A 16,018-nucleotide genomic window follows, 5' to 3' on the forward strand; every position below is an offset into this window, starting at 1 on the left:
AGGAATGTGCTGGAGGTGTACAGTCACAACACATAATATCAGATTGCATTATCCATGGGTAGGCAATGACTACAATTTGGAGGTTGGCCTGTTTATCCTGTTTGGTTTTGTGATTAAGTCACAAGTAGCTCTCAGTTATGTTCTTTCTTTCCTTTCCATGCATCTTAGCTGCAGATTATCACTCCTTCAAATCCTTATATTAAATCTTATTATGGTGATTGCTATTGGCTCTTCATTGAATGTGCAATTCTTAAATCTGGTAGCAGGGATTTGAAATCAATAATTTGTCCAGTGCTCTGGCCCTCTGCCTTGATTCCCTAAGATATTTTAAATAGCCCTTGAAGATTAAGAACATCTTGGTCCCACCACCAGAGCATTTTCTCCAGCTAGTCTCTGACTCTCCCAGAAGTAGACTTTTTAAAAAAAAAATTACTGGTGAGGTTGGGCTATGTTTTTTTTTATTGATGTCTACTGAGAATCAGAATTATATTTTCTGGTCTTAATTTTTTAAGTGACAGGCCGTCAAATATAGTTGTTATTTTGTGTCAAAAGCTTATATTTTCTAACAACACACACACTCCAATCCAATTTGTAATCAATCACTGGGGTGGCTATGGCACAAGACCTGACTGTTAGTCACTTGTGTTTTTAACAATGAGAACCAAAAGAGACTAAAATTTAGTCACAATGTGTTGCAGCTGGTGTGGCCAGGACCCCACTGGAAATGTAATTTCAAGAAGATTTTTCTTGTTAAAAGGCCATTTCCTTCTGAAGAGTGTTGGGAAGATAGCAGTAGGGCAAATAGGCAAGTAAGGAAATTTACAAGGATTTCCAAAGAGCATTTTGGAAGCATTGTATTAATTTTGAACAATTGCCAAAACATTTTTACTGAGTTAAGCCGTTTAGCCTTTTCTCTGAAACCTTAACAGGATATGTTTGCACTAAAAAATAACTTATGACAGACATTTTTCTTTTTGGCCTCAGTGCATGCATTTTTACTAAGTGGCACATGAAGTAACGTGTGTCACCAGACTGGACTCTATGGCACTGCACTGTGTACGATGTGTTCCTGCCTCTTCTTTCAGGAAAAGAGTGGGTTTTGGGTGGGGAACGTACTGCTGGTTTGCACTCAGTAACTGCTTCCTGAAAATGATGGTTTCCTGGGAATGGTAACCATGCTACATCAATTTCGACCAGGTTCTTCTAATAGAGAGGACCCAGTCACAAGATGATATTACGGGGTTTTTTTAAGACTATCAACCAAACTGAGGGTATACCACCTTAAAGCAATCAACATTGAAACGTTTATAATTATAACCACAATACTGACTCCGTGACTCAGAATGCTTTTCGGAACTTTTTGGAATTGTTTTCAGAAAGTACACTGCATTTCTTTGACTGACATCCTCACCTTCTGTGGGATATTTTGCTTATGGAAACAACACAAAGCCACTCAGAGCCAAGGATTTTCAATGTGGTGTGTTGGTCAATATATATAATCTTGTTTATGGTCATAAAATTATGGCCTAAAATAAATAAACACGTACACTACTTCTGAAGTTAGTTTCAAAAGAAAGGTCTAAATGACAATATCAGAGGAACGAGTTTTCTGCAGTGACTAATTTGGAAAAATGATGTTTGAGCATGCTTGTTAAAAAAAATCTATGACATCATTTTAAACTTGCACATTTATCACATTCTTGCTTTGATATATTTCAGCACACATTCTATTCTGTTCCTCCGCCTTACCTGTAGGAAGATCTTGTCCACTTTACCTAACACAACCCCTCTACCATCTGTTCTGAAGTCACCAGACTCCTACCCTCCTACTAGTGCAACCTTGTTATTTCCTACCATGCTTCTTATTCCTTGTAAACCTGCCTCTTTCCACTTATGTTTCCTTAGTGCTTTGTAAATGAAACTAGGATCAGACTTCCTCAGGGAGCAGTGAGGCATTAACAAAGGAAAAAAAATCAAAATTTAATTCCTTCCAAAATATTTGGAAAAGAAAAGGCAGGCACCACCTCTTTACATTACCAACATAATGTCTAGCATGTCAGACCTTTTCTTGACCGCTGATGAATACAGTCTTACTCTTCCAGGGCATCCTGACTGTTCATCAAGGGAACCAGAGTATACTCCATGAAAAATGACTGAAATAGCTTGATTACATTTTCTGTTAATGAGGAAGTGCTTTTACCTGGAGATTGATAGCCAGCTTTGTTTTATCCATGCTTCATTTACAGCAGAGAGCAGAATGTCCCCATTCTTAACATAATTAAAGTTAAGATAACTAGATAACTAGGAGATACAAGTATTCATCCTTAAAAATCTTTAAAAAAAGGAAAACTCATCAAATTGTTCAGCTCTCATACTGTATTGAAAATAGAGGCCTGAATTGGACAATATCTGGGACCCTCTTTCAACCTGAAAATTCCAGCTGGATTCGTCAAATACACTACACTTGTTTTTACGGCTACTTATACCAAGGGCCCAGCATAACATATGTGTCTAATAAATGTTTCTTGACTGTGATCATAGCATCTAATACATCTAAGAAGTAAGTAAGCAATTAACAAGTTGACTGGCTTACCAGAAGAACTTAATCACATCTGAATTCTAAAACATACCAATAAAAAGTCTCTAGCTGGATTCTCTGACCTCCAATTTATATGAGGATGCAACATAGCATGATTAAGTAGACAAACTCAAGGAAGACTGCTTGGCTTTAAATCCCAGCTCCGCCATTCATCAGCTGTGTGGCCCCAGGGACAAAGTAAGAGAAACAAGATAACTGATGACATTGTGTGCCAAGTTGGGACGTTTAGACTTCATGCTCTAGAAATGAACATTTCTAGAGGACCCTTATCAGATTTTTATTTTAGAAAGCTCACTTTAGTAGTAGTGTGGAGGATGGTTTGGAGAAGCACAAAAATACCACAAAATTGTAATGTTACACTGGGAAATGGCAATGGTCTGAATCAACGCAATGGCAGTTGGGATGACAATAAAACAACAAAAGAGACCAATATTAAAAAAGAAGTAGAATCCTATCAATTAGAGCATAATTGCCTAGGAGCAGGGATGGCAAGCAGGAAGCCTAGACAGCTTCTAGCCTGGACAAATGTTTGGGTGAGATTCCTGCACATGGAACGTGAAAGATCAGAACTACTACACTGTTCATTAGGAAACGCCTACTTAGGAAAACAAAAATACGTTTTCACCAGCTTTGAAAGATACCCACTTTCCTGTTTGAAGAGTTTGTGGCAAAATATATTTTGTCTGTCACAGTTCACGTGATCTCACACCCATACAGCTTGACTTTATAATTGGCTATTTCTCTGAACTTTATCCACTGTGAACCCTGTAACCTATAATGTGCCCAAAATATGACACTCAAGTTTAGTTTTAGAGCTTTAAAAATACACTTACTTCTATTATTGAGGCCCTTATAATGCCTTTCCAAGATGTTTTAAAAATATATAAACAGTAACACATCTCATACATGATAGAATAAAAACACATAGGGCTCTTCTTGAATGTCATAGGCAGAATATTCTAATAGCAGGCTGTTTGTAGCCTGCAAGAATAAAAATAATAATCCTTATAATAATACCACTAAGTTCTAATAAGAAATGTGGAAGAATTACTACTGGTACTGAAATTTTTGATGAAATACAAGAAAATCAAGACAAACAGGCAAAGAAAGGAAACAAAACCAAAAAACACCTTCCGCTTTCAGTCTTTCTTCCCTAAAAAAATAAAGGCAATCTGTCAAAACAGAAACTGAATTTATGATTCCAGAATCATAAAATCCAACTCGAATAACTCATTCTTGGGTTGATTCTAATTCAGATTTGTCTTTCATAAATTCAGAGTGGAAAGGTCTTAATTTTGTTTTTCATAACACAGCCTCTAATGATGTAATGTAAATAAACAATACTTTATTTTTTGCAAAGAGATAGGAAAAGACACCATTGTCGCAGCTCCCACTTTACTGATAAGAAAACTAAGGCTTAAAGGTGTTAGATGATTTCTTCAATGTCCAGCATATTAAAAAATAGGCTAACCAGGTCTTCTGAATCTTTATCCCAGGCTCTGTCAAGCTCATCTGCTGTCCTGTGTAGAAACTGTAGCCACCCTCAACTGCATATTCTTAGAAATAAAGTATGATGATACACGTGGCATACACCCAGAAAGGACAATACTAATGTGGGATAACAGATTAACATGGAAATTAATTAACAGGAAACCTCCAAGGACCAAATACAGCATTGTTATAAGTCAGTTACTCCTGGAAGTAGAGAGAGAGGCAGAGGTTAGGCACATCCCAAGATGAAGAGTTCCCCCACATCTAGGCCAGAGGCTGACATGCAGTTGCAGAAGGGAAAGTGGGAGAGGTCTGAGATGGTGGATGCTTCTCTCCGTGAAAACCCGCCTGCCTCTGCTTTCTATCTCCCCGCACTGGGGCTGATTCCTCAAGTACTACCAATCTCTGAGCATAATGCCCTGAGTTCCCTCAGGGTGAGGGCAGTAGCAAATGAGTCAGTGGTTTTTCAAACCACAGGTTTTGATCAGTCATTTCTATAAGTAATGACCAGTATTTAAAAGAGAGAGAGCAAAGAGAACAGAACAAGAAAATAGTGCAGAGTAGAACAGAAGGAAAGAACTTAAAGACTCACTGCATCTTAAAAGTATTTATTGTTGAAACTTTTTTTTCAAGGGGGTGTGTGTGTGTACGTGTATACGTATGTGTACTTGATCCAATGTAAAATGTATTTCTTTGGTACAGACTCTCTTTAGCCAGGCTTATTAAGGTATTATGAATGAAAAAGCAAGCAAGGATAATATAGTCAAAGCCACATCCTTTCATTAATTTTGCTTAAATCCTACTGACACCGTTGGAATCATGACATTGTATTCTTTGCTAATACATTTTGACATACACAAATTTAGAGCTGAAAAAAGAGCTCTACCTATAATTTATCTCCCATCAGTTTTGTAATCAACTGAATTTAATTCTTCTACAGAGCTTTGTTATTATTCGGAAGGCTTGTGTTAGAAGTCAGAAGATCCAAGTTCCCGCAGAAGTTCCTTTGTCACAGGCATTATTTGTGGTACATTGGGCAGATCATGACCATCTCCTAAATTGGTTGCCTCGTATGTAAAATGAGCGAGTTAAACTAGGTGATTTCTAATGTATCTCCCGGCTATAACTACGCCCACTTTAGTCTCTTGTACAAGTTCTTGAAACTTGTAGATGATAAAAGGTTCTCTTGTTTCTTTCTATAAAGCTCTCCATCTTGATTAACAATGATTAGGCATATTTGAAGAATCCTCTTATTCAGTTATTAAAGAGGGAAGCACTTTTAAGAGTCTATCAGGTGGAAAATAAATGTTAAGGAAGCGTTTTACACTAGAAATTAGTAATTATTTATAAAATAGCAAGTAGCAAAAAATTACTCTTTAGTGCGTAGTTCAAGCTATAAAAACAAACATTATATACTGCTTAAAATATGTATTGCATATTATAATATGTAACATTTCATAAGCATAAATAATAGATACTTGCATATTCTCATCAGACACTAGTTGATGTAACAAGTCCATCATAGAGAAAAAAAACTGGAGGCCCTTTACATCCAAAGCATTCAAATAAATAGAGTTCAAGAAACAAAAGCACCTGTCTTGATAGGAATCTACACAGGTTTATTTCATGTCCAGTAAGTGATGAAAGGGAAAAGAGCATGAGAAGTTGGGGCAATCAGACTTGATTCTTGGGGGCTGCATTAGTCTAACCCGGGGCACTTTTTAGCAGACTTTTTTGATAGCAATGAGAAATCATAAAGACTTGGTTGCCTGACTCCTGACAATTTGTAGTCAACCGTAAATGGCTTAATTTTTGATATGGAGATTTTTTGTTTGTTTCTGAAAGGACTTCAAAACAGTTGAGCAGGCAGGGGGGCTCAGGAGTTTTTATCAAGAACATCTGCATATGTGACAAATGATTTCAAAGAAGGAAATAATATCAGCAAAGAAAAGAACACAGAACAGAAAGAAAAGAGGACTGGGGAGAGAATGTGAAGGAATGCCCACGTTTATGGGCAGAAGGTTGTGGAGGAATCAGTGAAAGAAATAAAGAGGAACAAACCAGAGAGGAAAAGAAAAATATGTAATATTACAGAAGCAAGGGGCTATATTAGGTATAAAAGACAGACAACAGAGTACAGAGGATGGTTACTGGAAAAAAGACTTTGGCTTTCAAGTGACAAGTTAACACAGCGCTTGTTCACAGTCCTAAATTCCAAAGGGTTAAGATGAAGTTACAATGAGCAAGTGAAGACTATTATTTGAATGTGAGCTGTCATTTCAGTTGGTTTTAAATGACAATTTTCCCCGTCCTCCCACTTGAATGAAGTTTTTTAGTTCATTACCAGATAGAAACTCTTATTGGCAAACAGTTTGTATCCAGTATGTTAAAAGAACTTCATCACATACTTCAGTGAGATGACTTTCACTCTCAATTTAACATTACTAAAATATTTCCAAATTACCTGAATCATGAAAAGAGAACTCAAAACAAACAAACAAGTAAAGGGAATGGAACGAGAATAATGAGCTCCAAATTTCTGAGTCCTCTTAGCAGGACAGTCTGACACTCAAAGAGAGTTATAAGTCTTCCAAATTCTCAGCAAGCCCTTTGGGCTCCAAGCACTGTGCAGAAAGTGTCAAGAAGCTTGCCTTGGCATAGGCTGTCTTACTTTGGAGAATATCAAATGAATGCTGTTGGCAGCAGACTATAACATGTTGTTCAATTATTGTGGTCCCCATGTTTAAATAACTAATATTGCCATAGTTTTTAGGACCTCTCCTTACTGTGGTTGTATTTTTAATATCTGCTATACTCTTGCTTCCGTATAATTTCATCAATTTTCAATTATGTGCTATTTTGCTTAAGTTTTACAAGACAGCACTGACTTACCATCCCTTTTAATTCTAACAATCAGTGCAAGAAACATGATAGCATGTGTGTGTGTGTGTGTGTGTGTGTGTGTGTGTGTATTTTGTCTTGTTTTGTTCTGTTTTACAATTCTTGGCCTTGGTATAATTGAGTTCATTTGTTTCCTTCGTGTACATCACATGCATTCATTTAGTTACTCCTTCCCATCTTGGTGGGGAAAATTAAGCAGCCACTTTCTATTTCGTGCAGGAGCACTTGACCTAACTTATTTCTGTAATGGTAATAGTAATAATGACATCAGTTCAATGACTAAGTGCACTTTCCTCTTCCTCCCTGTTGCCCAGTAAGATGAGTATTGTTACTATTATGGTTGCTACTGTTATCCTATTTTACAGATTTTTAAAAAAAGACCAGAGGTTAAGTGGCTTTTCCAAAGACATTAAGCTAGCCAGCTGAAATTTGGAAAAATTCCCCTAGGAATTCTGTTAGGAAGCTGTAGTGCTGCAGTGCTGCTACAGATCAACTGATGCTCTGAAAGGCAGCTCGGAGGGGGTCAAAAGTAAAGAAAAAACAAAAGCAATAGCAGGTTCTAAACCTAGACAGTTTCCCCCAATCTGATCCTAATGTGAGGGATGCCAGCCAGACCAACTTAAAGCCACTGGAGAGAAGCCATTGAGAAGGCCTCCACTTTGCTGATGTCAGTGGGCACGTGGTGTCACTTAGACGCAGGATGATGGGTACTGGGGACTGTATGGTGGTTACCATGAGAAAAAAAGAGAAAAATAGGATCCATGCAATAGCATTCCCTTCTATTTGGGGCAACGCAATAATTTAATGGGAAAGAGTAAGAGAAAGAAAGAGGTGTGTGTGTGTGTGTGTGTGTGCGCGCGTGTGTATGTATGTTTTCCTTGTTGACAGTGAATTCTCCCTGGCAGGGAGGCAAGTAAAGGCAGAGATGAAACTAGTGTACTACTATGTGCATGCCTTTGTACCCATGAACTGCTATCAAACTTTGGTTACTCAGAGTAGCAATTGGCATCAACAGAGGGTTTGGGTTTTGCTATGGTTTTAATGAATGTAGAGTTATATCCATGTCATTAGAAAATAGAATAGGGAAGAATGAAATAAAGGTCCATGTTTCCTCTTAAGTCCACACTGTATGGATATTGTATCCATATTGTATATTGCAGCATATTGTAGCAGCATGGTCTGGTAGTTAAATATGCAGGCTCTGACACTAGATCGCTTGGGTTCGTATTCTGGCTTTCTCCACTTACTGCTGTGTGACTTGTACAAATTGCATAACCTCTCTGTGTCTCAGGAGAATTATTGTTTTATCATTTATAAAAACAAGGATGATGTTAGGACTTGCTCCAAAGGCTGCCGAGAGAATTAAAAAATTCATTCAAATGAAGCATTTGCAGCAGTGCCTGGCACAGAGTAAATAATCAATAAATGGAACCTCTTACTATAACTTGATGTGTGCTATAACTATTTGCAAGCCAGTTTAAGGAAATAATATCTGAAAATCACTCTTTTCTTCTAGTCCTGGGAAGAAAGAACATTATTATTCCACATGGTAAAGCATACTATGGAGAGCTAACATTTTTTAGGAGATATTTGGATGGATCCACTACTTTAAGAAGTCTCTCCCCCTAATTGTGATGCTTTGTTTTGCCACTTAATGTACTTATTCATTCACTGATTTTATTTGTTTGCTTTAGACAGGTTGGGACAGTTAAAATGTTGCATGATAATGAAATATTTAAATTTGAGCTATTGTGTGTGCCAAATTATAATACATAAGTAGAATCAACCAATTAAATTAGACGCTGTAATATATTTTAAAGGATATCTGATGCATATTTGTCCCTTTTATCTAACTATGGAAGAGAGATAAGTAACTTTTTAAAATGTTTACTACTTTTGTGTTTTGCTGATTTTATTTCTACATTTATTTGAAGCACATAGATAAATCTAAGCTAGTATTAAGATCCCACAAATACAGTCTCTTATTCAGGTTCATTGGTTGTGGATAAAAGTTAGAATATAATAATTCTGTTTTTAGTGCTGCATAAACTGAGTTAAAATACAGCAATTTATATCTGATATTGAAATCCCTTCTGCCTTAAAGGTTTCTGATTTAATTTACCATCACTAAGACAAGGATTTATGGGATGAACTCTCCCTAAGGACCCTGATTAGATGTTGGTGTTATTCGTGGCCAGCCTTCCTTGTTTCGAACCCAAAGAAGTGGGCAATAACCCAAAATTGTTAGCATGAGAGACTCAATGGGAAGCCACAATTTAAAATATTTGGATGGTGACTTTCCTCCTGTGGACAGATGTTCCTATCAAAAAAAATCTCCCATATTTTATATCAGTTGACCTCTGTGTTTGGGAGAATGGTTTATATTTATCCTAAAAAAAAAACCCCAACAATCAGAGATAAATATGTCATTCTCTCATTCCCAGAAAGTGGGGACAGAGAAAGAAAAAAATTAACTTCTGCTTTCCTTAAACAGTAATACTAAACTTTTGTTATATATTCCATATTTAATCTTTCTATGTAATCTTAAAGCAATCCTACACAACACAAAAATCCATCTATTAATTATTATTAATTTTGTTTTGAGGGTTGCTTCAGATTTTTTTTAAAAAGTGACTCAATAAGAGGACTATAAATATTGCATAAATCTTTTCAATGATTGAATAATTAACTAGGAGCAGATTTATCTCCTTTTTATGGATGAGTACAAGTGACTAGAGGTATAATGAAATAAAACGACTTAAAAGGGCATTCACGGAGTCACAGACAGAAATAAGATTGTAATTCATTTCAATGTTACATCAATACCAAAGAATGAACAGCCAGAAGAGACTGAGTCTAAAATAGTAAGTATACTGAGTATTATAAAGGCCTCTATAATTTAACAGATCATTTTAATGTACACAAAACGATTGTGCAGGGAAAAGAAGAGGATGCGGCAGTATTCTCCTAGAACAGGATATACGTTACCTTTCTATTACATTGCTTTCTCTACTTTAAAAATTGTAAGATTTGAAACATCCCGGGAAGGAATATGTATCAGAGGGGAGTGCTAAAGAAGACTATGGTAGGGTCAAAGTCACAGCTGGAGTGAGTTTAAGTAACCTTGTCCTTTACTCTCTCTCCTCTAGCACAGAAATAAAATGATGGATGCCTCTACTTAGATTATCATTAAAATACTTTTCTTGCTATTCACGAGGTAACCTTCACTTGTATCAACCATCAATTCTCTACTATCCACAGTGAAAGAAAAGAAGTAGTGTAGTGTAGATTATTTCAAATATTTTTCATTTTGAAAAATTTAATTTAAAAACTGATTTGCTTTCCTGATTATGTTTAGTGTCAGTTGATGTTTAGTGTCAGAGGAGATAGCAAATATTTATCCTCAAGCAGGGGAAAGTTGGACTGGGGTTTTAAAAAAAAAAGTCATGGATAATTTTAGAAAGTGAAGAAATCACCTACAGAAAATAGGGTATATAGTTTTTTCAATGAGCATATTCATGAGTGTTTGTGCATATAAATAGATACAGCATTTTTATTAAAGAAAATTCAATATACAAATATGAGTGTTCTCTAACCAACGTCCTCAAGCCTCTGTTTCAATGTATTTCAAGCGTTCTTTTCTCACAACATAACCTCATCCAAACCACCGTCCTTCAAGCATCAAAATTATATCAGAAAATAATGGAATCTGAATTTACATGACCAGTTTCACCTTCGTTTTAGAGACACATGCCAGGAAGCTTATCTACCTTTAAAATATAATTATTTTCCACAGTTCTCATCATAACTTTTAAAAATATTTCAAAATCATACAGCATTGTGTTCAAATTAATCTGCCAGTCTAAGACAAAGTAAGGAGTAAAGACTAAAAGAAGCTATTACAAACACATTCAAAAGGTTTTTCATTCTCAAAAAAAAAAAATCACTGTTAATTTCAAGGGTAAATTGATTTTATAAATTGCTTTATTTTTTTTAAATCTGTCTTTAAGGTGGCCTGTAAAAATTGATACCTCATGCTCCAGAGGTGATGTTGAACAACAGTGTACTTAATCAGAATATATTTAAGTGCATGATATTGAATATTTTGTCTAATAATACTTTTGATTTAGAAAATCTGCAAGTCTCTTTAGAAATTGAGAATATAAATATTGATATACATGTTAGTAACAGTCCTACAATCTCATTTATCCCATATACATATACATACACACGCTACCTTTTAAAACACATTAATAATAGATGCAAAAGGAAAGTCAAATTAAAACAATGTGAATAATTCTGCAAAATAATTTTTGCTACTTCTGTATCGATTCACCTGAATGAATTCAATTTTCTATGTCAGTTTCCAATCATAACTCATAACTGCGTCTTTGAAAGCAAACCTAAGAATGAGAATTTTAACACCCCTGGAGAACAGTTCATTTTCTTTGAGTGCCCTCTAAATCTTTCCTGAAATTCAAAGGCTACTCCTCCAGAAGTGATTTACAAATGATTCACCTTGCTGACAGGACAAGTAGAATTCCTACTAATTAGAATGTTTTCTTCATATGAAATCAGCTACGGTGAATCAAGAAAACCTTGGCGCCAATTTAGTCTCATTTTCACTTTTGTAGTTTAATGAATTATCAAATTTCTTCAGTAATTTCTTCTGCAATAGCAATAAAATTTTTATTTTAATTCTCTATTCTGAAAGTAAATCAGGAAAAATAGACCATTATTCAATTTTCACTTAAGGAAACGGAGACCAAAGACTAAGTTTCTGACATGCCTACTTGAAGTTATATCTTACAGTCTCTGGTTCCTGTACCTCTGAAATGCATACAGTTCAGTATCATCAATCAAAGATTGGGGACGGGGAGACAACCAGACTTATTAGGCCTAAGGATGACACTACATAATTAGCTAGTTTTATCAGTTGGCATTTTACTACAAATTTTCTCAATCAATCATGTTATGATGGATAAAAATTCGGTTCAGCTACATTTTACTTCTAAAGTTTTTCTCCATGAAAGGATGTGGCATCTTCCGTTTTGAATAGTCTTTCTAATTTCCATTCCATTATTGAAAATAAGAGTACTAAGAATTTTGGTAACCACATAACTAGTGGAAGAAAGAAGATAAAGAGACCCATAAATATTCAAAGAATTCCTCTTTCTACTTCAAAGAGGAAAGATTTTTTCTATTTCTTCCTTCATAACAGTACACATTTTAGGTCACCCAATAAACAAGTGAGAAGCCAGAATGTACAAAAGATAATCCTTTTATTTTACAGCTATCTTACTGTGAGTCAACTTAATGTTTCAATTCTATGTTACCATTGTCTCTAATAAGTTGTAATTTTCTCACAAACCCAATGTCAAATTCTAAGGATCCTGTATTATAGTTAAGTAAATATAATGAAATATATTCCATAGGACCACTAAGTTATGGAAAGCATACAAGACATCCAACTCAAAAAAGAAAAAAAAAAAAAAGAAAAATTCAACTCATTTATAAAATAAATCAATCTTCAATTTGAAGACATGCAAAACAGAGTCACAACCTCTTTAAGGAGCAGATATTTGGAGAGATAGAAAAATAAGCACACATATTTTATACATATTTATATACTGATATGCTACCAAAACATAAAGGATAAGCCAGGTTCTGGGATGCATCCCACAGTCTAACCCATGTAACCCTATGGCTAGCGGCAGTGCTGACATAACTGGTAATTTGACTGAGGAACAGCAGGTGTTAGGGCCCAATGGTGACGGAAACAGAAAGCCCTTTGCAGAAACTCACAGAATGTACATGGATTAGAATCAAAAGGAACCTCAAAGATTATTGGGTCTATCCCTCTGTTCTTTGCTAAACTAAACCCAGCTCTTTTCAGCAACTGATAAGGTGGAATTTGAAGTCAGTAGCATTAGAAAAAAATCTGATGATTTGGACTGAGAGCATCCTTTCTAGTCTTTGACCCATGACATTATGGACTTCTAAGAGAAGTCCATTCCTATTGAAAATGGCAGGGTGTTTCCCAAGGAAGAGGAAAATGGAATGAGAGTGGTCTTGTAAGTGTGGATGGAGGTATGTACACATGTGTGAGAATATGCACAGGACATGTATGCATGTAGTGTGTATGCAGATGTATAGTTTATTCCCCTTGAGACTTTAAAAAAAAAAAGACTGTGGTTGCAGGCTTTGTATTCCTTTGAGAGGATAGCTGAAATGTTTGACACTTCAAAGCCTAGGGAGCATTCTGGAACTGCAAAACGAGCAAAACTTTCCCCGTGAGAGGGCACTAGGCGGCCAAGCGGAGCAGAACCTTCCCTCGATGTCCATCCAGGACGGCCTTGGTTGTCAACCTTCGCTCTGCCGCCTGCGCTGGGGGCAGGGGCAGCGGAGGACGCGCACAGCAGCTGCAGCAGGAGCCTCTCATAAAACAAGGAAACCCAGAATCTGTGGGGCAATGAGCCGCCTTCACGGGTTGACAGTTGTGCTGTGGATGTGCCCGTGCTGCTTGGCAAACTGGCTTTCGGTTTTGGCTTCGCAAAAAAGGAGTGGAAGGGGGAGCTGTAGTGGTTCCCAGTGCCCGCAGGGCCCCCTCTCCTGGCCGCTGCGTGCTGGCCACAACGGGCGCAGGGTGTGCGCACTCCTGTCTCTCTGTGTCTGTTTGTGTAACTGTTTGCGTGACTGTCAATCTATCTGTCTGTGTGACAGAGAAACAAAGATGCTCGCGGAAAGTTCCCTCTGGAAAATAAACCTCGGGAGTTTTCCTTGCTACGTCCCAGGCGCCCTGGTCCTCCGTAACTATGATACTGCCATTGTCGCTTCGTTATTTTGTTTCCTCCGGGATGATTTATATCCAGGAGTGAGAAATGCACGTTTACTGAAGCTTTCTGTATGTGACCTTACTTCACGGAAATGAGAAAGTGGCTGGGAAGGAAGGAGAACCTGAAAAACGGTAAATTCCCTCTTCGGATTGTGAAATGAAACAGTTAAGAGCCCAGAAACTGGACTCAGACTGTCCGGGTTCAAATCCCGCTCTGCCACTTACACTAACTGTGTGCCGTGGGCAAAGAGCTTCTACTCGGTGCCGAAGTTTTTGTTCATTTGCCGGATAGCGATAGTAACAGCGCCCACCTCATAGGGTTGTGAAGATTAAACATATGTAAAACGCTTAGAACAGTACCTGACACATAGTAGTTGCTGTGTGTTTGCTATTAACATCATCCTCGACATCCACCGTGTTAAATGTGGAGAAGGACCATTCCGGCCCTTTCCCCCATCTGTACGCACTAGATCTCCGCACATGCCCATCATATCCCAAAGCAAAGATGAGAAAGTACCCCATCCCGTCCGCTCCACACCCTCCAGCACTCGCAGCCACCCAGCCACCCCCGCCAGTGCAGACGTGCATCTGCGAACCCCTCCCCAGCCGTCTCGCGCGCCACACCTGGGGGCGCCCTCGGGGGCAAAGGCAAATGAAGTGTCCGAGAGTGCCGGTCCCTACCTCTCCTGGCTGAAGAGTGCATTGGGGGTATTTTCCTACCTGCCCCAGGTTTTTGCCCTTCTTACTGCCGCCGAAAGCCAGTCCTTGGTATGTGCCCGCAGATCGATTGGCGGCCTGGGCTGGCGTCTCCCCGCCCAGAGAGGACTTGATGGAGTTGAGTTTGGCCCGCGAGCTGCCGAACTGTGAGCTCTCCACCATCAGCACCGCGGCCAGTAGGAGCAGGCAGCGGGAGGAGTCCTTGCCCCGCATCAGCGTGGCCATCTCCTGGCGAGGGGTCCCCAGGGAGGGGCAAAGCCCGCAAGGGTACGGATACAGAGGGAGGGAGGAGCCCAACACGGGGCCCTACGCTCGGGGCGCCGGGACTCGAAGACTCTGTTTCCCCCAACCCCACTTGGCTTTGGGGGCCCAGCACCGTGTGAACTCAGTCTCACGCCTCAGACCGGGAGGGAGCGCGACCCAAGCAAGACCTGCTTCTCCGCCAGGGCAGGAAGTTCTGCAGTAACTGGAAGCAATCAAAGGCGAGGCGCCTTCTTGCCAAGGAGGCGTGACCCGAGGCGCAAGAAGACCCAGCGCCACGGCCCGCACCGCTTCCGTTGCTTCTTGCCCCGCACCTCCGAGGTCCCGCCCGGTTCTCCGCGGTCCAGTCCTCCTCCCAACTGCTCAGGAGGTCCACATCAGTTCCTTCTCCTTCGGCCTCAGTTGCGTTTTCTCTCCTTTTCCTTCCCTACCCCTTATGTCTCAACCTTTGCAGGACATAAGTCCTCCTTTTCAAAGTTAGCGGGCACTATATGGGGGATCAGGAACCGCCCCCAGACAAGACCCCTGAGGTCTGAGGCCAGCCAAGGTCCCGCACGCGCGCACGCACGCACGCACAGGCGCCCCGAAGCGTTGTTCTCCGGCTCACAGCCCTGCAGCAGCCAAGCGCTGCCAGGGACGCTGCGATGCCCTGGGAGCTGTCTTGCGCTCCACGAGGTCTCCCTCTCTGCGTCTGCTCTCTCATCGCCGCCCCCTTTGCTTTTTATAGCTTCCCACAATGGGTTTTTTTTTTTTTCCTCCGCCCCCAATTCAATAGTGACAAAGAGTGAAAACGTATCTATCACCCCCCGCGTTCCCGCCCCCCTCTTCTCTTTTCCCTGCGGCTGCTCCTTCTGAGGCTTCCCCTTCTGCTTCTCCCTCGCCCCCTCCCACTGCCCTTGCACCGTACAGCGGCTGAGGAAATGGGATTCACCCCCAGAGGAACAGGCGGGGTTCTGATTATTCCTGACAACCAGCCACTCCGGAGGATGGAAGAACCCTTGCAAACAAACGGATGGCAAATGTGGACGTGGAGAGGGGTGAGCTGCCACCTCGCTTCGGGACCGCCAGCACCCCTCCCCAACCCACCTCCAGCCCCTGACTCCTGGAGGAGCACTGGGAAAGCCCTACAGAAGACTGAAAGAAGTGAGCATCTGGGCGTTAATGGTCTGTGTATGCTCAAGTTGGGTTTTAGCCTGTGCCTCCCAGTGGATGTG

The 16,018-nt window shown here is 39.5% G+C and overlaps 1 protein-coding gene across 1 annotated transcript in view; it reads right to left on the bottom strand.

The window, feature by feature from the left end:
• Nucleotides 1–14,907, bottom strand: part of DKK2 (dickkopf WNT signaling pathway inhibitor 2) — a 103,690-nt gene extending 88,783 nt beyond the window's left edge. The window contains exon 1 of the mRNA XM_068542305.1: nt 14,547–14,907. Within this exon, the coding sequence (XP_068398406.1) occupies nt 14,547–14,768 (222 nt within the window). The 5' untranslated portion in view covers nt 14,769–14,907. The remainder of the gene's footprint in view (nt 1–14,546) is intronic.
• Between the last annotated feature and the right edge of the window lie 1,111 nt (nt 14,908–16,018).

This window comes from Eschrichtius robustus, chromosome 4, assembly GCF_028021215.1.
Source record: "Eschrichtius robustus isolate mEscRob2 chromosome 4, mEscRob2.pri, whole genome shotgun sequence".
In the NCBI taxonomy this organism is placed as follows: Eukaryota; Metazoa; Chordata; class Mammalia; order Artiodactyla; family Eschrichtiidae; genus Eschrichtius; species Eschrichtius robustus.